Source organism: Dermacentor albipictus, chromosome 1 (assembly GCF_038994185.2).
Source record: "Dermacentor albipictus isolate Rhodes 1998 colony chromosome 1, USDA_Dalb.pri_finalv2, whole genome shotgun sequence".
In the NCBI taxonomy this organism is placed as follows: Eukaryota; Metazoa; Arthropoda; class Arachnida; order Ixodida; family Ixodidae; genus Dermacentor; species Dermacentor albipictus.
Window position 1 is genome coordinate 261797398 of NC_091821.1, and position 23867 is coordinate 261821264.

The following is a 23867-nucleotide window of genomic DNA, read 5'->3' on the forward strand; positions in this document are numbered from 1 at the left end:
ACAAAAGCTAGTTTTCGCTGCATCGGTGGTTCCTACAATCTGCATTAGAGGGCTGTGCAGTCTCCAAATTCACTTACGGCATCTGGCAACAAAGAAACAAGGACGCGTTGGTTTTGGCGCGAAATATCTGGCGCGTAATCAGACAGCTGGCTGAACTGAGCGCTTCAGGCGTACTCCTGTACGAATCACTTGTATTAACAAAACTGAAAGCTATTTGTTAAGATATCACGCAGTTGAACTCTACGAAACTCGTTTACTATTTGACTCACCACCTCGACCAATCGTGCAATCAGGAAAGTGTAAATATATTGAGATAGGACATGGAGGCGGCTACTGATGCGGCCGACGTTGGAGGCCCCCAGATGTGAGACATGAAATTTTTTTCGCCTGAAAAGCATGTTTCCTTTTCATGTAACTGCGCGTAATGGGCAAGTTTTTTCTTTCTTCTAATGTGTGCTGGTTTGCTTCGTGTTTTCCTCTTCATTTCGCTTTTATGTGCTAACTTCAATCGTTCGTGGTGGTTTTCATTTTAGTGTTTGATACGATTTGGCGGTCTCGTATGTGGACCTTTGTGCCCAGTAATATATCACGATTAAATTTTGCCTTGGCGTTATTGCATAGTTCGTGAATGTGTGCATGAGCATTTTATTTTTGCAAGCATACTCTGTCGGATGTGATAATCTCTTAACCTGGGAAAGCTGAGATGCGGGGCAAAGGTGGAGGCCTGTACCGAAAGGCCTGGCTATGGACCATGGTTTCTTGCAGCCACTAAGGCACGTTGGGGAATCTTGCATCTTCAACAGCGCTCGAAGCATACAGTTTCAAATTAGTGGTAATTTGTCAATCACGCTCTAAAGTACTCATGTGACATATATTTGCTTGTATTTGTATATTGTTGAAGGTAATTAAAACCAGCGGTCAGTCGCACTGTTGGTACATCGCAACATACAGTAATATACAAAATTGTTGATCGTCGTTTTTGTTTTAGATGTATATAATACAGAAATGCACAGACAACTTTTGCTATTCTTATGTGAAATTTTAAAGTAACACCGCTTGAAGCGTGAATGGAATAATTGATGATTTTACTGAAAGTACTAATAGCAAAAGAAAATTAATATAAGCGGTACTGTTGCCCATGGTATGCGGGAAAGTCGTGGCTTCGCATTTGGTAAAACAGTTATGCGTCTAGGGGGCGTTCGTTTTCACCTTTTGCTGCAAGCACCTGATTGCTTTGAGCAATCTTCAGGTTCTTGAAGCAATGGTTGTCAGGACGGGAGATTTAGTACAGAAAGTGAAATGAAATCAAATGCATTTTCTGAAAAATATTCTGTATGTTTGACAGTGATGATTAGGTAGATTTGGGTTCCAACTTCTTACCTCAGCAGCGCTACTCATTCACGTCGTGGCTGTCAGTGCATGACAGTCAGTGCAATGGTGACCACGAGTCACCATTGATAGTGGTCAAGGATCATCAATCCTTTTCACAAGAATGTTATATTTTCTTTACTTACCGGTCGCACTACGTATACATAGTTAGACTTGTGTAGCTTACACATCAAAAGAGTCACACCATACGAAATTGTTGTTTTAGCTAACATATTCACGATTATCTTACTTTGGATTAGTTTAAACTTGCACTCGGCAGTCAACGGCTCCAAAGCCAGCTTTGACCCTGACCCCTCATTTTTCTCCCCCCTGAGACCACAGATGCGCCTTGGTGAATGCACTATAGAGATCACGTGAAGCACGGTTTTTAACCCAGCAGCCCCAGGAAAAGTTCAACTAGAAATTTTTTATTGGTTTCAATAGGTTTAACCTTGTTTCATTATGAAACAATAAACCTGATACACCAATAAAGCTGACAAGTGTATTTTTGTTCATAGGAGCGCTGTGTACCGAAGTGGTTTGCTCCCTACGAGGGTGCATTAATTTTTCATTTTAAAGCAAAGCTTTCTAAGTGCACTCTCGGTCTTTGCTTATCGTGGTTTCTGCCTTTGCAAATAGCTCACACCCAGGACAGCACTTACATAACAAATCATGGCCTGTAAGCCAATTGCACTACCCCTACAGATGTGCTGGCAGCCAGCTCTGATGTCTACGAAATTAGGCAGTGAACAACTAACGGTAGCTAAATATCTTCAGTGCAACAAATATACAGCTTGGAACACAAAATTCCTTTATCAAAGCTACACCTTCCGCGCCATTGTTCTCTATGTTTGGCGCTTCTGCTTTGCCAGCTTCTTGCCAAGCAATACTATCAATACAAGTTTATATCATGATCACTGCTTCTGTTGCATCTATTGGGACCAATAAAGGATTTTGTTTGACCAATACTAGTTTATCTCACTACTTCTATAGCTTCAATTGGAAATCATAAAGCATTTTATTTGTCTTAGAGAACATTGTATTTCCTTGATATGGGACTGGCAAACATTTTGATGGGACCTGTACAGTTTTGCTATGGGACCTGTAGGTTTTCCTATCAGACCTATGTATGTCATATAGGACCGATAGGATTCTTGTATTGGAACTTTCCCTAGGGTTGGATCCTGCCTAACCTTTTGGTGGCCTTGTCACATATGGAAGTTTGTTGTGTCAATTACATATTTTCAGTATAAGTTGCACACGTTTCTTTCAACACAGGCATATTGACTTTATTTGTATCAACTATGTGTCAGAACTTCAGATCAAAACGCTCAACAAAAATTTTTACTCCCATTCACCTACAATGAATGTATGGAATTGAAATATTCGTAGGGAAATTTTTTTGCAGTCTCAAAGGAAAAGTCCTTTGTAGGAATCATGCTGCATTCGGATGGATGACAATTTTTCCCTTTCATGATACTTTGCTTATCGTGGTTACAGCTGCTGCCTTTCCAAATAGCTCACACCCAGGACAGCACTTGTATAACGAATCATACTTCCTTCACCTTGCGGGATTCCACTGAACTGAGTTGCCACAGTAAATGTATTTAATGTTACATGACATTAACCATGGTAGTTAGGCTCTAACCGCATACCTGCTTAGCACGGTAAAATGTGTTGTAGCCTGCCCTCCATGCAATGTATACAGATTCCAGTGCACATTAAACATGGGTGGAAGCCTCTCCCCAATAAGCAATAGCCCTTTTCCTAATTTGCAAGTATGCTTCTCTGCACTGCACATCTGCCTGACTAATGGCAGCACAGGTCGTCGTTCAAATGATGATGAAGTTCTAGCTGCACATGCTGGGGCTTGTCTTTGCTCATGGTTTCATCACAAGAGTCACGTCTACATTTCCCATGTCTTAATACAAGCTCTGCTTGTACATGCTCTTTGTAAAAATGGCTGTGCCGCCATTAGTTGGGCTAACTGCCTCGTAGGAAAGCTAGCTTTACATTTATGAATAGTGTTGGTTGTGTTTATACCCATGCCACACGGGCACAGAAAATAACATTGACTTGCTAATGCCTTAACTTTTAATGATATTTGCATGATGTCACATAGACAAACCTAATACCATTTGCTTTATTGTCATTCGTTATCTAATGCGTTCACCAGAACTTATTTGACTGAGAAATGCATACCCTTAGCTCCATAGCTTGCGCACTGCAGTATAATTGAAGTATTTGAAACAGCCTCTACCATGTAAAAAATATTTTATACATAACTTTCAACTAGAACACTCCTGCGACTAGTAGTAGAACTTCCTTGGGTCAGTGTTGGAACGGCTTCGATGGGCCAAGCACCATTTTGATTTTGGGCTTCAGATTTCACTTGGAATACCTGAAGTTGCTATAGTCAGTTGCAATGTTGTAAAAGACAGCAACTAACGCAAGCTAACAGTACTATGGTATGCTTGTTTTTGATTCACTATTCATTAGGCCGAAAGTAAACTTGTAGATGCATGTTTACTTTTTATTTGGTACCTTAAGATTGCTCACTTCAGAAGGTGCTGTCATCGACATCACCGCTTCAAATGTCATTAAATTCGGACGTGTGGCAGCTTTGCCCCCCAAAAAATGTTATTAGGAAACTTAAGGCGTTAACGAACGAATTTCATTTTATTGTGCCCATGTGGCATGGGTACAAGTCAGCATATATTTCAGCATTACTTTTTCCACAGAAGTTCAGCTGTTATCTCCAGCATGTTAAGCATAATGCTGAAGTACATGCTCTCCCACCTCTTCTGCCTTTTTTTTTCTTTGCCTCCGCAAGCTTGACAATGTGACTTTCTTTTCTTTTAGTTAGATGGGCATGCCTTCAGAGGGGTGAAACTTTTGAGAGTATTTGTTCATTGACTTTGGCTTGTAGACTTCGTTCATGTTTAGGCATGTTATGGCACTCAAGGTAATAAGTGCTATTCATTCCTCACCAGGAAAGAAATTGGCAACTTCTGGGATCTTCATGAACGCCTAGAACATTCATGGGCTAACATTGTGGAGAAAAGGTATGTGGTCTACAAACATTTACGTAGTATTTCTCTGTAACCTATGTTGCATCTTGTCTTACTACATACTTTTGTTGGCAGCATCTCCGGCAGTTGAAATCACCGTTGTAAAGGCTGTCTGATCAGTGAAACTGAATCTCAAATCTTCGCTGCCACCAAAGGCGCCGCTGGCACATTGAATAAGAGACTGTGGAATAGAAGGCACCATATATAGTTCATGTGTGGTACCAGAGTCCTTCAAAGCATTGGACTCTGGTGGTGCTAATGACGCATGATGTGGATTATTGTGAAAAATCATTGGCTAACATTATATGATTGTCTTGCAGATTTAATGTGTGTAAATTGCATTGTATTATTAGCCGGAAGCAAACAAAAAAGTGCTTGTAAATTTGTTCATACAAAGCCATAGATGTGGGTTGGATTGAGCTTTGTTGTAGAAATACCAGCTTTGATGGCGTTGTCTAGATGTGCTAAAGTTTCATGTATTTGCTTGGATTCTAGCGAGGCCATTCATATAGAACAAATGCAAGCTCAGGTACTTTAAAAAAAAGGCTCAAGTTTATGAATATTTTTGCACAACATTCAGTTCATATATATTTTTTATTTCATTTTATTTACTTTCAGACCATTCAGGCATTACAGAAGTGAATGGGCAAAGAAATACAAAATCAGAAATTGACATAAGCTAACACCTGTTTAGTACAAGGAAAAGTCGTTATATATTGCAGACTTGAACATGCTAGCATCTTGAATGGAGACGTGGATGTGGACAAGTGGTACCAGTCAGCTGTTCTTGGGGGACAAAAGATTGACTGCTAGTACTTTGTCCTATGAATTGGGGCACTAATGTTGTATCTGTTGTCAACATTCTGGACATTTAACGCCTTAAGTGTTTTATTATTTGACCAAAAGTGAGTTCTTTATTTTTTATGGTTTATTTTCAAACTTTACTACATTTAAGACCCTTCTAAAGCTTTTTCAATCAATTAGCTATATGTTTTAGGTGTGAAAACCTCATTTTTAGACAGTTTCAGTTCAGCGTAATAGCGGGATCGAAATGCGCATGCGCAGAGTGCTAAACAACCCATACTGTTCAGCGTACGCATGCTATTTCTCAGATTTACCATTAGCATCTTTGTGTGGGTTACATACTTTACGTAAAACATGGCGGTGGTCCCGGCCACCTGCTTCGAACTGAATTTGGTGTTGTTTCTGTACAATTCACTTCATTCGTAGCAAATGATTGTGTAAACGGCTTTCGCCTCGTCTTGGGCCGCTCAAATGGCAGAAGTTTTCGAGAACGCTTCTCATTTCTAACGCGTCCAAGCATAGGCGCTGACTATTGGGGGGGCTCCGGGGCTCGAGCCCCCCCCACCCCTAAAACGTCAGTACCAGAGCTTTGTCACCCACATCATTCGAGGTCTCTTTTGACTCTCCTCCATGTTTTCACTTGAAATTTTACTAGAGCTAATAGCTTACTGCATTGTTGTTGGCGTGCACGTACACAGCTTTTAATTCATACATTCACTTTATTTCGGCAAATCCTTACAGTAGCACAACATGCACATTAGACGCACTAGCGGCGGCTGCCTCATCTATATTTTCTCACTTCAACAATGTTTTAAACTTCCACTGTAAACACCCATGCATATATAAATATAATTACAATATACACGCAGGACAACGTTTATTATATTTTTGAAAGAGAAGGCGGTAACCAGTTAAAACTTATTTCTAAAAGTATAAGATGGCCTATACCTAGAGAATGAATATGTTGCTGTATGTTGTATGAGTATTTCATCAGTGGCATGTGAATGTTGTGTGTCTCAGTATTGCTTCTCTTTCCAGTAAGAAACGCGAACGACTCATGAAAAAAAACATTTCTAATAATTTACAACATTTATTAGGGATGGAAACATTGTCAGTTGCATGAAAAGGTCATAAATAAATGCAGGGTATCCCAATTAACTATCATGCACCAAGATTTTAAAAAAGAGCAATGCATTATTCGAAAAAAACCTAGTGCATATTGTTTACAGTACAGTGGAGTAGCTGCCAGTAATTTTTTTGTTACTGAGATTTATTAGGTAATTGTAATTAATTATCTAACTCAAGACATACTATCCTAGTTATCAAAGTATCAATAAGGCATTTGAAGGCACAGCCAAGGGCATCTAACTGCGGTATTTTCAGCGACGTACTAATTGCATACTAATTTTTTTTCCGACTGATAAGTAAACCTCGTGAAATATGTAGATACCATGTGACTGCACATCCACCCAGATCGTAAAGCAGCACTTTCGAATAGGCTCCCTCCGAGTTATCCAGAATGAAATAAAGGAAATAAAGAAAAACATCGTGATCGAGCTGTTGTCTTAACATAGATAAAGTGCAATAATGTTGCTCTTCTTTCTCTTTTTTTTTTCCACAAAACCTATGACCACAATAGCGAATTGACAACACCAGTGCAAAAGTTTAAAGGAGTGTTTTTGTTTCATCCCAGTTGCCATGTCTTTGAGCAGAAGGTAAACATGATCCTTGCCTTGGGATCTGCAAATGGCAACAAGAGGAGGGCCGCAAATATATATAGAAGTATAGAAGTGTGGTGGTAGACCAAACGCATCGACTATCATCAGAAATTAGGAAAACCTCGGACAAGCCGGCAGCTTCAAGAAACGGCGGAGGAGGACTCCATCTTTGAGTCCTAGCCTACACACGGATCTAGCATTTATGGCCTCAAATCTTCATGCTAGCGTGCGGGACATGGCCGCCCGTGTACAAATTTCCAAGTCATCAGTTTGGATGACTGGAAATGGCGGCCTTCACCCATATCACCTTAACCAGCACCAATGCTTAGAAGATAGGGACCTGAAGAATCGTCTAGATTTCTCAAATTGGGTTCTCCCAAAACCCAATGAGTCACCAGACTTTTTGAGCAGCATCGTGTACACAGATGAAGCCAATTTTCACAGAAACGCCTCGATAAATTTGCATAATACACGCTATTGGAGGGACTCCAATCTACACTGGGTAAAGTGCAATCGGCACCAGTACCAGTGGTTGGTCAATGTGTGGTTCGGAATTTACGCTGGTGCTATAATTGGTCCCATCTTCGATCATACGCTGACTGGACAGCGTTATGTGAACGAAATCGTTGGAGTGGTTGATGAGTTTCTCAGCGATGTCCCACTGTCACGTCTTCCACTTCTGAGGTATCAGCAAGAGGGGGCACCCGCACACAGCATCAGCCAAGCATGAAACTGGCTGGATGCGACTTTTCATGCACAATAGATTGGAAAGTACGGGCCTGTAAATTGGCCGGCTTGGTCACCTGACCACTCTCCACTCGATTTCTTTCTTTGGGATTATGTGAAAGATCGTGCTGTACATGATCGAGACGGACATCAGATTAGTTCAAGGCAAGGATAACAGCTAGATGCCTGCCGTAGAATTTCGGCATCGGTCATCATTAAAGCCACTGAAGATGTGATAAAACGGAGACAGTACTTCATAGCTGCAAAAAGAGACCTATCTGAACACGACCTCTAGGCTGGTGTTTAACGGAGCCTACGAATTCATAGATAATAAGGGCACAATGATTTTTTTTTTTTTTTTCAAGCATTCTCATTGCCAATTCGGCTCATTTAGAAGTGGTGTATTTACTTTCTTGAACACATCGGTTTTGCCTTTTCTGTACACGTTGGTTGTTTCCCGGTCTGTTTATTTCGCTTTTATTTTTTGACATGAACCTGTTTGCAGCATGTACACACTTTCATGAAAAATAAAACGGTAACTTTAATTTGGCTGTAGTCCGAATCAAGTTTCTGGTGCAAAATATAACTACGTGCGCACTGTTTTGATGCGGTGCGAGAAAAGCCGGGATTTTGAAACATTCTATGTTTATTACATTACTTTTCGCATTCCGTGCGTGGTCAGAGTGGTGCTTCAGTCGCGTTATCAAGGGCTTTTGTTATCAGTGTGATCAGTCGGCCTTTGGAGACTGATAATAAGTGGGACTTAGAAATGAGAGGAAGGAATAGCTCTGAAACTGTGAAACCTGCTGTTGGTGCTCCTTCCGTACCATAATCAAGGTCATGTGCTGTCTCTTCGAGTTTGCGACAGGCAATGCGGTTACTTTCAATCAGCTTATTTGAGGGCGCTGCTTTATGATGTGGGTGGGAGCGCAGTCGCATGGTATTTTCGTGGGGTTTCTTTAGCACTCGGAAAAAATTAGTGTGCGATTAGTAGGTTGCTGAAAATACCGCAGTTAGATGTACCTTGGCTGTGCCTGCAAATGCCTCATTGACACTTTCATAATTAGGACAGTACTTCTCGAATTAGATAATTAATTGCGATTACCGAATGAAATCTCGGTAATGAAGGAAAAACTGGCGGCTATTCCACTGTATTGGAAACAATCTGCACTAGGTTTTCTTCTAGTAATGCAACTGCTCTTTCTTTTTTAAGTCTTGGTACATGATAGTTGGGGAGCACTATAATTCACTCAGTAATCGAAATGAGGCCAAGTCGGATTCACTCGAAATCAGAATGAACAGCAGTCATGTGCAGCAACACTTATACTTGAACTCACGGATAAAGATAGAGAGAGACGCTGCAGTTTTGCCGGAAAGGCGAAGCAGTATTACTGATAGCCAATTATGTGACAATTACATGAAGGAAGATTACACCACCGAGAGGACTCAGGCTGTGAAATTGAACTGTCTCCTACTATGAGGTCTTGTGTATACTCGTATAACACCATCACTTCAACGCTGAGTTCTTCGAGGTCACACGAAGTTTCTTCAAGTGCAAGAAAAACATATATATAAATATATATATATATGGGGTTCAGAAAGCTGGTCGGGCCCCAGCCCCCTCTCAGACAAATAAAAACCCTCCACCTACGCGTCCAAACCTAACAAGAGAAACCTTCAGCAGGGTGTCTACCAACCGGGAAAACCGGGAATTCTCAGGGATGTTGAATAGTCTGGAAGTACGCAGGGAAAACTTGGGGAATTTGTGCTTCTATCAGGGAAAATTAGCCATAATTTTATTGAAAGGGAACGAAAGTCGTGCTAATCTTGGCTCAATTAACAGAGAGGAATTGTAACGGATCGTCTTTGACGCAGTGTCATCGGCTGGAGGAGTTTCCAGTGTACAAGCAACGACCGATTTTCCGGACGCCCGATTTTCGGGACATGCCTGATAATTCGGCCAGCTTCGCGGCACCAACATGTACACCATAGAGTCAATGAATAAGTACATATGAAATTTCGGACGCAAGAACCCTTCGCTGTCGGATTTTCCTGACTTTTTGCCGTGACCGCATGTCTGAAACGGCAATAATCAAAGCCACCACCTCCGCCATTTTGATTATCTCGCCACCTCGAACCGCCGCTTTTGCACGCAGATCTGCTGGCACCCGCAGCATAGCGTGTAGCCACCACTGCGGCAATGCTAGGCTTAGCTACTTTGGTGTTCACTACTGTTAGCGATTAGCTGCTGTTAGCAATGGCGCCGACTTAGCTTTTATAATACTCGCCAATGGCTTTGAGGCTCAGAAAGCACGGCACGCTGCATTATGCCGGTTTCCGAAATTAAGCTTCGCCTCAATACAGCAGTATTTCACGGTGAAGCATACGTGAAGTATTGCAGTGAAGCTTAACAACTATGGAAAGGGGCAATTGTCACAGTACGCAGTATGTATTCCTTAATTATACACGCGTGCACCCATTGTCTCTTGTCACAGTACGAGCACTGATACGCCTAATAAGTGTACTAGCAGGCATTCAGAGCCTTTTCGGATGCGCCTATGGCGATTTGAGACCTTAAGGGCAGTAAAAGACATGCATTCATCTTTTCGGACATTGACTGTACAACTGACCAAGAGGATGCTTCAAATGGTCCCTGGGACGAACAAGTATAAACCCCATGCAAGCAATCTGGCAAGCAACATGACAGAGATGGCTGTCACGTTCGCCCGTCGCCTACAAGTTGTACCCCATGCGAGCGATGACCTCGATCGACGTCTCCCCAGTGTTGCCGGTATGAGGGCAGCAATATAGGCGCCAAAACTAGCGTGACGCGTGCTTTATTAACTTAAATTGATGTGTTTTGCTGTTAAAAGCGGCATAAAATATTTCTAAAAGTCTTGCAGTAGGTTATTATCCTTGCACGTATAAAAGTTCAATCATTTGCTCTTTCCGTGCGACATTCGGAAGTACTTGAGTTATGTACGTCCAGTTCCAGCTTCGCACTATTCGCTAGTCGCTCATAGCACTTCCGGGCGACGAGCGACGAATTCTAGATTTGCAGAACCGAGCGATCTGTTCACGCGACGGCCTGATCCATCGCTCGTCACTGTCGCGCACAGAATCGCGCTCATGAGGTTTAGCCAACACATGGTCAAAGCAGAGCGTGAACAGAAAGGACCGGGGCATTGAGGAATGAATGGGAAAGGAAGTGTGTCGCCACTTTGAGGAGCTTGAGTTAAAAAAAACTAAGTGTTGGCTCGCGCCGAGATGTAGGCGTCGCTCATCCAAACCATAATAAACTATTTAAAAAAAATGAACCGCAGCACTGAGGCATTGTGTACAGGCTAACAATATATCAGGACAGTTGAGGTTGACTTTCCAGCTGCTGAGAGAGAATCTCATTTGTGGCAAAGTTCAGGCCTCATACCATTGAGCTTGCTATCAGTTAATAGAAATAGCTTATATTCGAAAATATTTGTTTCTGTATGCATCTCCTTTTTGTTCGTATTTGACAATGTTCAACTCGATTTGCAATTGTTTTTGCCATTTTTTTTTTCTAAAATACTTTATTCGCTGTGAATTTTACTAACCCCTCACTTCTGTTCTCTTTCTGAATAAAATAAACACTACTCCTTACTATTCAAACTGGATTAAGTGGGGTTTTTTTTTTTTAATGTGCTTTCTAGAGGGTGACAGCATCAGGTGACACAATGTCAGCCTGTCTTGACATAGAACAAAATGCTGTGTCATTCAGGGAATTTTGCAAAGGCACTCGGGGAAAACCTGGAAAACTCGGGGAATTTGGAAATGTCAACTTGGTAGACACCCTCTTCGAGATGCCAGCACCCCCATCGGTGAAGTAGGGATAGCGGCATATGGCCTCTAAGATCGGAAGATTTTGGAGGCTATAGCAGACAGCTTCTACTGCTTGTACTGTTTTGCCGCAAACTGCGGACTTGGAAAGCACAAGTACGATGCACTACTGGCTTCCATTGTGCTGCCTCTCACACTTTCGGGATGCACACACAGATAGACTCACTTTGGTGTACTATGTATATGAAACTCAAAGCGTTGTGGAATATCGTCCAACACGTAACTCTGCCATCACACTATACTAAAACTCGCTTTCTTAAATGTTCGTCTGTAGAATGGTAATGCTTTTTCCCTTAAGCCCGCTATTACGCTAACATTAAACTAAGACTGCCTTTTAACACCTCACTATGCAATATATAGGTACTTCTCATTGCCACAAATGGTACAGCTATAAACGAAAAATGTTTTATTTTATTTTAACCTGTTTTGAAATCAACTATTCTGCGAAGAAAAGTTCTTCACTGAAGAAAGGTCATTGCTTTACTTCTCACTTTCATCATCACAGTAGAGCAGCGGTTTTATTTTGCATACTCAACTCGCATGCAAGCTTTCAGTGGCAGATGCCATCGTTCCAAAGCTGGCAAAAGCGCATGATTCCAAAATGCTATTTGAGATCTGAAAAAGTGATGTCATTTATGTAGTAGAAAACAAAGCTATTTATAAGCACTCCCTTCCAGTGCTTACAAAATGGCTTGCATCTATGTTGGAGAGCACCAAGACTGAATCGAAGCCACCTACAAGGCACTGAAAGTGCCGACATCTTTGTAGTAAAACAAAAAACAGCCAAATAACCGCGAATTCCAAACACTGGCACTTCAGTTGTCGATGCAGTCGAAGAAAAACTAAGTGGACGTGCTGAGTTGGTCCAAATTACTTTGAAAGCAGGAATATTGCTGTTGACAAGCTCAGCTCATCCAAAACAATTCAGGAATTAATTGGGAGCAAAATAATGTTAGTTTCAGCTTCTCATTGGTCTAATTAAATTAACTTGCCAGCTAAAATTAAAATATATGTAGTATGTAATTAGCTGCTAACTTAAATCACGCATTTCGATTTATTGTGCTTATAATGTCCTTCTGTTTGTGCTATCTGCCACAGGCAATTTTTTAAAATTCTGTATAGACTAAAAAATCGTCTAAAAAGGGCCCTGTACAGGTGTGTTAATCTCTTGGATTATAAAGTGGTCTGAACTGTATTACGTATTTGGAGATCAATGGAGGATGCTGAATGTTTTCATGGGTCACACACCAAATTGAACTATGCTCACTGTGTATGTGGTATGACTGTTCAACTTGGTGATATTATTGGTTAGTACTATGTTTGTTTTTCCCTTTTTCAGAGACAAAGCAGCAGCAGACAAGCAGAACGCATTAGCACGGCGCACGTAAGTTTCCAAGTTGCTTGCAATTCCTTGTACTACATGCCTACCCAGCAGTTGTTTGCCATTTTAATTTAAAACTTGTAAAATAATGCCTATCTAATGTGGAGTCCACTGCACTACTAAGCTTTTGCAGTTTTTCACATAGGATATTATGTACATCTTTTGTTTTTAATCTGTATGGAAGGGTTGCAGATTGCTTATACTCTCAAGGTGCTTCGTAGAACAGTAGTGTAGAAATGTGAAAATGCAATTTAGAATATGTGTTGAGTTCTTGACCTTCTTGGGTCAACTGATTATGTCCAAACATTTTGTAGTGAAAAAATAAGTGCCCTAATTATTGTAAAGATTACTTCTGTCATGAAGTAATCTCTCTGTCTCTGTTTCTCTATTTATGTTTTGTATTTTTGACAATTTTTACATGTGCATGTGAAATTTGCTGATTGGTAATGTACTTAACTGCATTTGCAGTTCTGATGTACAACTGTATGAGACAGACCCTCAGGTGCTTGGCAGACGTCTCAAGCAAATAGAGTATGGCAAGAGTACTGTAGGCTATGAGCGTTACTCTGCTGCTGTACCCAGGTAAGTTATTCATATATAATAAACCTCATATAATAATTTCCTCAGTATTCTATTAATTGGGGAGTACGTCTTTAGACACATACCTGTAGTGACATCAATATGAAGATGTGCCTTCGTTTACATGGTTTTCTGGTGTGTGGAAAGGGCACTTAAAGGGACCCTGAAACGATTTTGACAATTTCGTACAAAAGTCGTTAGACTAGGTCCTTCTGATCATTAATTGACGCATCTATGTGCTCTGCGTAAAGCGTGTAATTTATTATAAGGTTTTAAAAATGTACATCGCTGCCCATCGCAGCACACTGCTCGGCGGAATTTTCACCCGACCCTACCAATATGACGTAAATCACCCAATTGACGTTGGTAGGGCAAGCTATCCGATTGGCTGCCCAGGGCACGTCATCAATAATTTTTCCAACTTTATGGTGAGCAAATGTTCTTCGTAATAGTTGGAATGTTAGTTAATTTGGTTCTATAAAAAGAAAGCAACAAAAAGAGAATGCACAAGAGCAATTTCTCACTACACTTGAGCACTTCCGGCACACAGCAAGCGTCTGCTTGTGTTACGTGCTCCATTTTGACAAGAGTTCTGCGGCCGGAGTCGGTTTGTCTTTTCGCGAGCACCATGATTCAACTTTCTTGCGTTGTGGGCTGCAAACGTAACGACTGGCAATATGTCAAGCTGCGACATCGTGTCCCTCTGCAAGGCAGCAGACGAGTGGAGTTGCTGCAGCGCATCTTACTGTCGCTATCCGATCGGCGCCAGGATTTGCATTTGCGGCCGTCACTTTACATCGGAAGATCAGTACCACAACAGCGTTTCACGAGTCCGGTATTTGGGTAAACTCAAGAGCAAGGGGACAGGGCCTGGCCATTTGACCGTGCCGTTTCATGGGATGAGCAGAAGCACAAACATGAATAGTCTGCATGGTGCAGCCACCTGGTGGCACAGAGCTTGACCAAACACAGTAGCAGTAACGAAGCGTATTCTTCTTTGCTGCTGGTGTTAATTTTTCATAGGAGCGTGATCGTTAACACATCGTTGTTGTGAATGTTTAAAATGTTTTACACTTGGTTGCTTAGATGTCAGCTTGGATTGCTTGGATATCAGCTTGGATGCCTACAGATATCGATGACAAATTACAACCTATCTTCATTTCACACATGTAAACACTGTAAATGCATCATCAGAGTTCTGGTTCCTGACTATGTAGTATTCAAATTCCTTGTGAACAACAGCCTCAGAAAGTAATTGTGCAATGTGCAAACAGCTTTCCTATAAATATATTGTCACATGGTGGTGACGTTGAAGAACACAGTAGCAATACTGTGAAGGACAAAACTAACTTTTATTGGGCAAACCTGTGCCCACAAAAACAGGCTACACTTATAGCACAATGATAGCGGCGAACACGGTCGGCGATCATTGAAAATCTGATCAGCGGGTCAAGCGCGTCGGCTTTTATAGAGCAGTCGTTGAATGTTCCAGACTAATCGTTCGGACCCGCGTGCCTTCCACAAAGTTCTACACCATTCACGTCGGGTGATGAAATCAGATAACATAAGGCTCAGCGACAACAGACAGCGGATAGTCGCATCGATAACTTTCCAGAAACTTCGGATACATACAGGCGCATCCCACGCTGTGTGATTACATTTGTTAGGCGGCAAAACGTGGTTGCCTGATAAAGATAAGTACACGTGTCAATATATATGTATATTCTGAATGTCCATAAGGCAGGGGTCCTCGCTTTTTGGCTTAGAAAAACCTATCAGCCTCCAAAAACCCACCACAATTTGTTAATTAACTAATTACACCCTAAACATAGAACTTCCTGTTTTGGATATCATAAAAAATATTTGGCATAGAAAAAAATTCATTTTTGCAATGGGCTGGTAAAAATACATTAACTGTGCAAATTTCATTCAAATTGTTTAAGACATAAGAAAGCAGGGTGTCTACCAACCGGGAATTCTCAGGGATTTTGAGTAGTCTGGAAAAAGTCAGGGAAAACTCGGGCAATTTGGGCCTCTATCAGGGAAAATTAGCGGCAATTTTATTGACAGGGTCGGAAGTCGCGGTAATGCTGGCTCAAGCAACAGACAGGAATCGTAATGAAACGTCTTTGACGCGCTGTCGTCGGCTGGAGGAGTTGCCAGTGTGCAGTCAACGACCGACTTTCCGGATTCCCGATAATTTGGACGGCTTCACGGCACCGCCACGTAACCCATAGAGTCAACCTGTCAGAATGTGTGAAATTTCGGACGCAAGAACTATTCGCCGTCCGATTTTCCGGACGTTTTGCCGTGACCGCAGGTCCGAAACGGCAATAATCAGAGGCACCACCGCTGCCGTTTTGATTACTTCGCCACCTCGAACCGGCACTCTCGCACGCAGATCCGCTGGCAGCCGTTGCCACCACTGCGGCAACGCGCTAGGCCTAGCTGCTTCGACGTTCGCTATGAAGCTTGTTGCCGTTGGGTGCAGAGTTCTTTATTCAAAGAATAAGCTATTGTCAGCAATGGCACGGACTCCGCATTTGTGGTCCTCGCGATTGGCTTAGGAACTTAGAAAACACGGTGCTTTGCATAATGCCGGTTCCCGAAAGTCAGCTTCGCCTTTGTACAGCAATGTTACATGGTGAAGCATACGCAAAAGTATTGCAGTGAAGCATAACAAGCGTCGGAAGGGGCTATTGCCACGGAACACAGTATGCATTCCTTAATTATACACACGTTCACCCGGCATTTCCTGTCACAGTACGAGCGCCGATATGCCTAATATGTGTACCGACAGGCCTTCAGAGCGTTTCCGAACGTGCCTGTCGCGGTTTGAGCCCCTAAGGGCAGTAAATGACACTCATTTATTTTTTTCCAACTGGCCGATTTTTCGAACGTTTTCCCGACCCCTAAGGAGTTCTAAATATCGGTCGTGGACTGTGCAACTGACCAAGATGCTTCAAATGGTCCTTGGAGCGAACAAGTGGCAGGAGGAGGACAGGAACAGAAATGATGTACGCATTGAGGAATAAACGGGAAAGGAAGCTTGCTGCCGCCGTTTTGAAGAAGTTTGAGCTCAAAAAACTAAATTTTGGCTGATGCCGAGATGCAGGTGTCCCTCATCCAAACGAAAATAAACTCTTTAAAGCTGTGAAACACAACAAGCAGGCGTCGTGCGCGGGCTGAGAGTATGTCAGGACAGTTGAGGTTGAGTTATTAGCGGTTGAGAGAGAATCTCAATCGTGACAGAGTTCAGGCCTCGTACCACTGAGCTTGCTATCAGTTGATAGAAATAGCTCATATTCGAATATATTTGCTTCTATGTGCATCTCCTTTTTACTCGTATTTGTGAATGTCCGACTTCATTTGAAATTTTTTTCGAAGACACTTTATTTGCTGTGCATTTCACTAACCCCTGCCTTCTATTCTCTTTTTTAATAACATAAACACTACTCCTTAGTATTCAAATTGGATTAAGTCGATTTTTTATTTTTTTCATATGCTTACTATAGAGTGACAGCATCAGGCGATATAGTTTCAGCCCGTCTTGACATAAAGCATAATTCTGCATCACTCAAGGAAATGTGTAAAGGCACTCAGGGAAAACCTGGAAAACTCAAAGAATTTGGAAATGTCAACTTGGTAGACACCCTGGAAAGCTTTTTGAACTGCCTTGTCCTCCCTTGATAAAATTTTGCTAGAAACTTGAGCGTAGCCATCACAAGCATGAAGGACCAAAAAACACTCGGCACAGATGCCATGGTACAGGCCCTGAAAAACTGAGTTATACACTAAATGAACATGCTCATAGAAATATACTGCAACTGTTATTTGACAGCACATTAAATACCGTGGATTAAAAATCAATTTGGTCTTTATGCTTGCATTCAAGCACAGCTTTTACATTGAAGTTCAGTTCCCGGTTTTGGCTACTGAGTTTGTTTTAAATATCTACGGATGATTTCTGGCTGTGCTAAGAGCATGTTTTTATGGTACAGGAAAAATCGGGCTAAGCACCACCCTCGCACACCAAACCGCTTCCTAAAGTTCAGCCGACGGTCATGGGATGCCCAGATTCGCATTTGGCGCCGACAGTTGCACCTCTGGGACCCCCCGAAAGAACAGCCAGAGGATGCCACAGATGAGATGCCAAGTAGCAGGTGTGTACCATTTCTTTCCCTGCAGCTACTACATTTGGCAGCACATGTCAAAAACAAGATCCTTACAAAATGTAACACAATACTGATTTAGGTTTTGCATAAAAATTTTGCAACTAGTTTCTTGCATTGAAAAGACATCTTCAATTACTATAGGCAACATTCCTCATAAAAATACACACTGCCCAGCCATGGTATAGTGTGTCTCGTGCATATCAAGATGATCGACCCAAATTTCAATGATGCTTCAAAAACAATTTATTTTTTGAGAACTAGTGTGAAAACTCTAGTGCACACATCACGTGCAGAAATGGGCCCCACATGTTTGTTAAACGATACTCCTTGAATTTTGTTATCGTTTGTTAACCACAAAAGTCAATGATAGAACTCTTGTCAGCTTTTGCAAGCTCTCATCCATTTCTTGTGTTATGGAGCATCCCCCTTACGCCACAAGCATGAAATCTGCCTGACAGGGGGGCTGACATTGGCCAGAAAATGCCAGACGTTGCTGCCATTTAAGCCTTTCTGGTGAAGATTGCAGAAGTGTGTGATCTATAGAGACTTAGTTGCGTTCAAATTGCAAAGCAAGATTATTTCCGAAATGGGAAATGTGCGGAGGTACAGAAGCAATAGACCTCTCCTGGGGTTTGTCACACTGCACTGGCCATGTCACAGCGTGACTCACCGGCGCACGTGCAGTGACCCCGGTTGGCAAAGACAACCACCGCAGGCTTTTTGCATGGTGCAGTTGCGCAGTTTTTGGTGCAGGTGGGCACAACGTGGACATGTGTTTTTCTCTTATTTCTAGGTGAATCTACAGTTCTCTTGCCAGCCAGATTAGCAGTATTGTCTTAGAGAACATCTGCGTGTGGTAAACTGTGTGATAAAAATCTAGCAATGCTGACGTCTTTTAGTTGCAAATGTGAACCATGTGGGGGTCTGTGATGGATTGTGCGATGACAAATATTTGCTTGTCCATGGAAGTGTGCTGCGATCGTTCTGGGAAAATGTCTGGCGAAAAATAGTGACGATATTGGCTTATCTTTGCATAAGGAAACAGACCATGTTAGTTGTGTTTGTGTGTACTACTCAATTAGCAATACATCTCGCTTGCATGACTGTGGACGCGTGTTGTGTGTAATAAAGCCAGTTGTAGTGATCAAGTGCCTATAGAACTTCAGGACCTGTAATTATTGAACAGGTGAGAATAGATTAGATGCGATGATTAGTTAGCGCATGTATCCCAGTGCCATATGTGCTGTAAAAAAAAAATAAGAAAGAAAGAAAGGAGCAAAAAGAAAGAAAAAGAAAAAAATTCATTTGAGCATAACCTATCAACCAAAAGGTACAACTATAACTGAGCTCCAAGCATGTTTTGACCACTGCCAAAGCTGCGTTTACACATTTTATCGTAGGGAATGCCCAAATGGAAAACTGTTGAAATTTCGTTTTAACACAGATACTTACCTTTACCTTTTATACTTACCTTTACAGTATGGGCTTCGTGCTGTGATGATGCGCATAAACATGCAAAAGTTGGGTCTTATAACCTTGAGAGCAACAAAGGGAGGTAGCAGACACAGCGAAGTTACGGCACGACGGATTATGTACTTATGTACGCTTTTGCTTTGTGCATTCATGTGACAATGACTAATTACTAAAATAAATAATGGTGTTTACATGCCTATATATTATATTATATTATTTAGCAGTTTCACAGGAAAGCATGGCTGGTTTCTTTATAGCATTCAATGTCAGTACCTGCATCTAATTGTTGCAGCTGTGTGCCACTACTGTTAGTGTGCTAGCTAAGTTATTTTAGCGTGGTGCCGATGGTATAATAAATATAATATTGAAGCATGTCCTGTACCTCAATCAGGATGTCTGGTCATCCTAGCTCATCTACAAAACTAATTTTACTCAAATCACTTACTGCTTCCTGAGGCATGCATGTTCAGTAAACTGGTCTATGTTGTGCACGCACTTAATGAATGCTCTTCAACATGGCTTCATTTCCTAACATAATTGCTTCTGTATTTTTGTGTATAATTGCTTGTGACTTTTTTTTTTTTTGCCTGCAACATTCAATCCTATAATCAGTGACAAGTCAACAGTGCAGGAGAGCATGGTTCTTAGTGGCCCTTGACCCTTGAATCTGAAAGCCCTGAAGTTTCACAGACTGCTTAAAATCCTTGAAATTTGCCTTCGTCTAAGCTTTCGGTGTATTTGACCTTAAGGTTTATCAAAGCCAAGAGTCCAGCCGATCTGATCCTATTAGTATCTTTGTGACATGTAGGAAGGGAAAAGCTAAAAGGGAGCATCACATTAGGCTGCTAGCATGGACCAGCCAATCTCCTCCTATGTCGCTAGGGCTTATCTACGTGTTCGCTCTTGGAAAATTGGCCCTCCAAAATTTCTGGACTTTTTTAACACATTGTTTGGTTTGTGGTAGGTTTAGTGATGCCCTTGCCACCCACTCTTTGCTGTGCTCTCACCCGCACTCCGCTCAGTCAGTGGCAGAAATTGCCACTTGGGTGGTCGCAAGTTTGATCCCAGGCACGGAGGCTGCATTTCGATGGAGACAGAATGCAAAAACGCTCATGTGCCATACATTAGGCGTACATTGAAGAACTCCATGTAGTCAAAATTAGCCATGAGCTATGATTAATTTGAACTATAACTATGAACTCTGACATGCCACATAATCAGATTATGGTTTTGGCAAATAAAACCAAAAACCAGCAAGTTAATTAATATGAATTCAATTCCTGCTTGCCTATCACATGGTGAGGGCCTATTTTCCATGAGCCATTACTTTTATGACTATAGGCTTCAAAATTGTCACATGATGCACCCTCCTAGCCCTTTTCTTTCCTACATGCCTTCTGGTAAGGAGCCATCTTGCTTTTGGTGAATGCTAATGGTTTATGTAAAAGAAAGGCTTAGCAAGCACTTTTTTTTCCATGTGCAATAAAGTGCAATAAAAAAACTTTGTTCATTGTTTAAAGGGCCCCTCACCAGGTCTGACCATATTTAGCTGACAAGCACAGTGCATACAGTGCGCATTAACGATCGTGTCTGCAAAGTATTACACTGCCGCTTGCCATGAAAAGAACTGTAATTTAAAACTAAATGCTCTACGCCCTTCTTGTGGGCGCTGTGCTCTCAGCTGGAGAGTCAACGTCAATTACACAAGTGCGCCTACCTAAATCGCAGTGCTGTGATGTCACTCATGCGACTTTGAGGATTATTCAAGGCAACATCAGTTATTTATCTGTTGCTTCATTAGACAAGTGAAAGTATTGGGAAATAATAAAACCTACAAGCACCATGTTTGCAGGTCTTTGTTTTGCTCTGTACAGTAGCAAGAGTGCCGTATTTCCATTTCATCTGCTTGTTCCCACATAGCGCAGTCACGTGCACAGAAAATGAAACTATCTGCCATTTTCTGCCGGGTCCTAGTGCACGATCACGCACTTTGATCCGCTTGGTTCGAGTCACTGCTCATTGCTGTGGCACTGACTTATACCACTAATCAGGCGTTCTTCTGCAGAGCACACAAAATTGTGCACCGCACGAAACGAGACAAATGCAACAGCTTGCACGCGTGACAGTCGCCGTAAGTGCGCCACACAGCGAAAGCGCACGAGAGAGAAGAGGGGTGACTATCCGTCATGTGATCCCCTAGCTCATGTATGGGAAAATGCAGGGAGGTAATTTCGCTAGCAGAGGCTAGACAGGGCAAGTGAAGTGAATGTCTATGTTAGCAGTGATGCTCGCCTCCTGAAATCATGGGCTCACGGCACATCAAATATTTCTATCTCAGCTATTAATGAGCTAACTTGAAAAAATTATTATGGTAGAACACTCCTTAGAGGGCATGTAACAACTTTCAGCATATAACCAGAATTTGTCTTAAAGGACCCCCTCACCAGGCCATACAGCAGTGTTTTGTTTTCCAACTGTCGGGCATCAGGGCGTTTTAATCCTTGAAAACCCTTGGATCACTTCTGTAAAGGTTGCAATGAAGCCTGAGAGAGGGCCTCCCCCTCCCCCAAAATACAGCTGGCCTTCATCCCTCCACACTTGAGCACTAATTTCTTAACAGGTGCCACTGGCACAATGAGGACGCGCCCTGGATGTTTAGCAACAATCAGCATGATTTGGTGGGGCACCACTTGTACAACAGTGACAATCAGTGGGGATGAAGAATATAAATTGCAGCGCAAAGGAGCCATTCAAGAAGAGATTTGAGAGGCATTTTCTTGACCTCCTGTCAAAATCACTTCCTCACCATCACTTCCTCCCCCCATGTCTAGGTGCATGCCATCATGGAGATGTACTGCAATACGATCCTGATGAACAGAAGGCAAAAAACTTCTCTACTCGATGAGGAGTTTCATATGAAAGTGCCCGAGCCAAGATGAAGGCCAGGGATGTGGATAACGAAGGAGATATGGTCTAGGATGAGGCAATTTGCTGGCACATTTGTACATGTGCATTTGTTGCTGCATTTTTTACTCATAGTTTCTTGACTTATGAATCCTTGGTGCAGCTATAAAGGCTTAGAGCCAATATTAAATATCTCCGCATAAATTGGCCCGAGTTTCCGCATATCAACATGCGCAGTACATTGCATCAATGACATTATGCAAGGTTGCAAGAGCATAATGTCACCTTCGGAAGTGAGCCATTTCATCCTGACACATTATTGAAATTGTTTATAGAACAATGGTTATACAAGTGATTTTGTTTTAGCTGCCTTTGTATCTGCACAGTAAATAGTAACTTTTTTTCTTTTTTTAACAGTCCTGATCTCGGTGATGCTGACATTCTTCTTGATGAAGATGTTGAAGCTCTCCTGTCTGAAGCTGATTTTTCTACAAAACCAACTGAAGCGGCTAAGAAGCTGGACTTCGAATAACTTTTTTTTTTTATGTATTTCATATTTCACTACATATCGTCCTGTAAGGGTGGGTCATTCCTGCTGCATCATTGCATTTTATCATTTTACAAGTGTGTTGTCTGAATATATGGTGCGCTTTTATGTATGAAAATTTTTATTTGGTTGGACAAATAAACATGACCACGCAACGACGTGGAATGTTACTCTTGCCTGGACATATATTTTTGTACAGCTTGAATTGCTTTGTTCCTTGGTTCTCATTGGCATGTTTAACTACCACCACTAGGGGCTCTTCAATGGCATCTCGTATCAGCTAAGCTGAAATATGTTTAGTTGGACCAAAGGGTAAACCTGAACGTAGCCACAAAAGCAGTGGTAACTCTGTAAACTACACACTGCAAGAAAAGAAAAGGCTTGGCTCTAGAATTTCCACTGTACAGCTTCTTGCTGAATGAGCCGCTGAAGCACTTTTCATCTGAATGGTTTTGGCAGCAGCACTTTGATGAAAGAACTGCGTGCATTGAGCATCTCAAGTGCATAGTTGGCCCTTTTATTCCCCCGATTCTCTCTAGGTGTGGTTGAAACTTTCAAGCTCTTACTATTTTTTCACTACTAATAATTTAAGTGCCTACTAAATGCATTGGCATTACTGGAGATCTATCTTCAGCATGACAGTGTTGCACACTGGCGAATACATATGCACAAACATATAATTCAATCTGTTCATATTTTGGTTCATCTTAATGGCACTTTTCTTGGGGAGCTAAATTTTTTGGCTCCTGTTCTTGAAGTTTTACTTGCTGTCATCCATAAACGGGCATTTTCACAGCAGTCTTGATGTCATTCAGTAGCATGCACCTGATGCCCGAAAAAGGAAAACCACAACATTAGCCCTGATCATTATATGAAGAGCAGTACTGCAAGTAATGTCATTTGATGCAGTGCTGTAACATGCGTCTAGTTTTTTAAATGTGAGCTAGATCTATACAAACATTCAAGATTTTAAATCGCTGTCTAATAATTACTTTGTTTGAAAAAGGGCCCTCCTAAGCAGGTAGAAAGCAGGCAACAATGTTAACACTTCTTTTTGCCTGTTCGCTACTTTCAATACCCATTTCCAAATAACTTGAAAACTTTGACTATTTATCTTGCTTTCCAAAAAAGTTTGCCATTAGAGTTTGTCGAAATTCATTCTGCCTTTGTGGAATGTGGCAACCGTGCTGGCACATCTTCGTTATGCCACACACTGCAGCTTGTCCACAGAAGTTTGTAGTACTGCGA

General features: G+C 41.8%; 1 protein-coding gene across 1 annotated transcript; it reads left to right on the forward strand.

The window, feature by feature from the left end:
- Positions 1–69: 69 nt before the first annotated feature.
- Slbp (Stem-loop binding protein) lies at positions 70–22801 on the forward strand. Its single transcript, XM_065433177.2, has 6 exons — positions 70–364; positions 4362–4433; positions 12900–12944; positions 13410–13523; positions 17522–17683; positions 22490–22801. The coding sequence occupies exons 1-6, from the start codon at positions 321–323 to the stop codon at positions 22602–22604; spliced, it is 552 nt and encodes a 183-aa protein (XP_065289249.1). The 5' UTR covers positions 70–320; the 3' UTR covers positions 22605–22801.
- Positions 22802–23867: the final 1066 nt, after the last annotated feature.

Coding starts and splice junctions, on each gene's coding strand:
- Slbp (XM_065433177.2), top strand. CDS start 321: ATGGAGGCGGCTACTGATGCGGCCGACGTTGGAGGCCCCCAGAT. Junction 4,434..12,899: donor GCTAACATTGTGGAGAAAAG/GTATGTGGTCTA, acceptor TCCCTTTTTCAG/AGACAAAGCAGCAGCAGACA. Junction 12,945..13,409: donor AACGCATTAGCACGGCGCAC/GTAAGTTTCCAA, acceptor CTGCATTTGCAG/TTCTGATGTACAACTGTATG.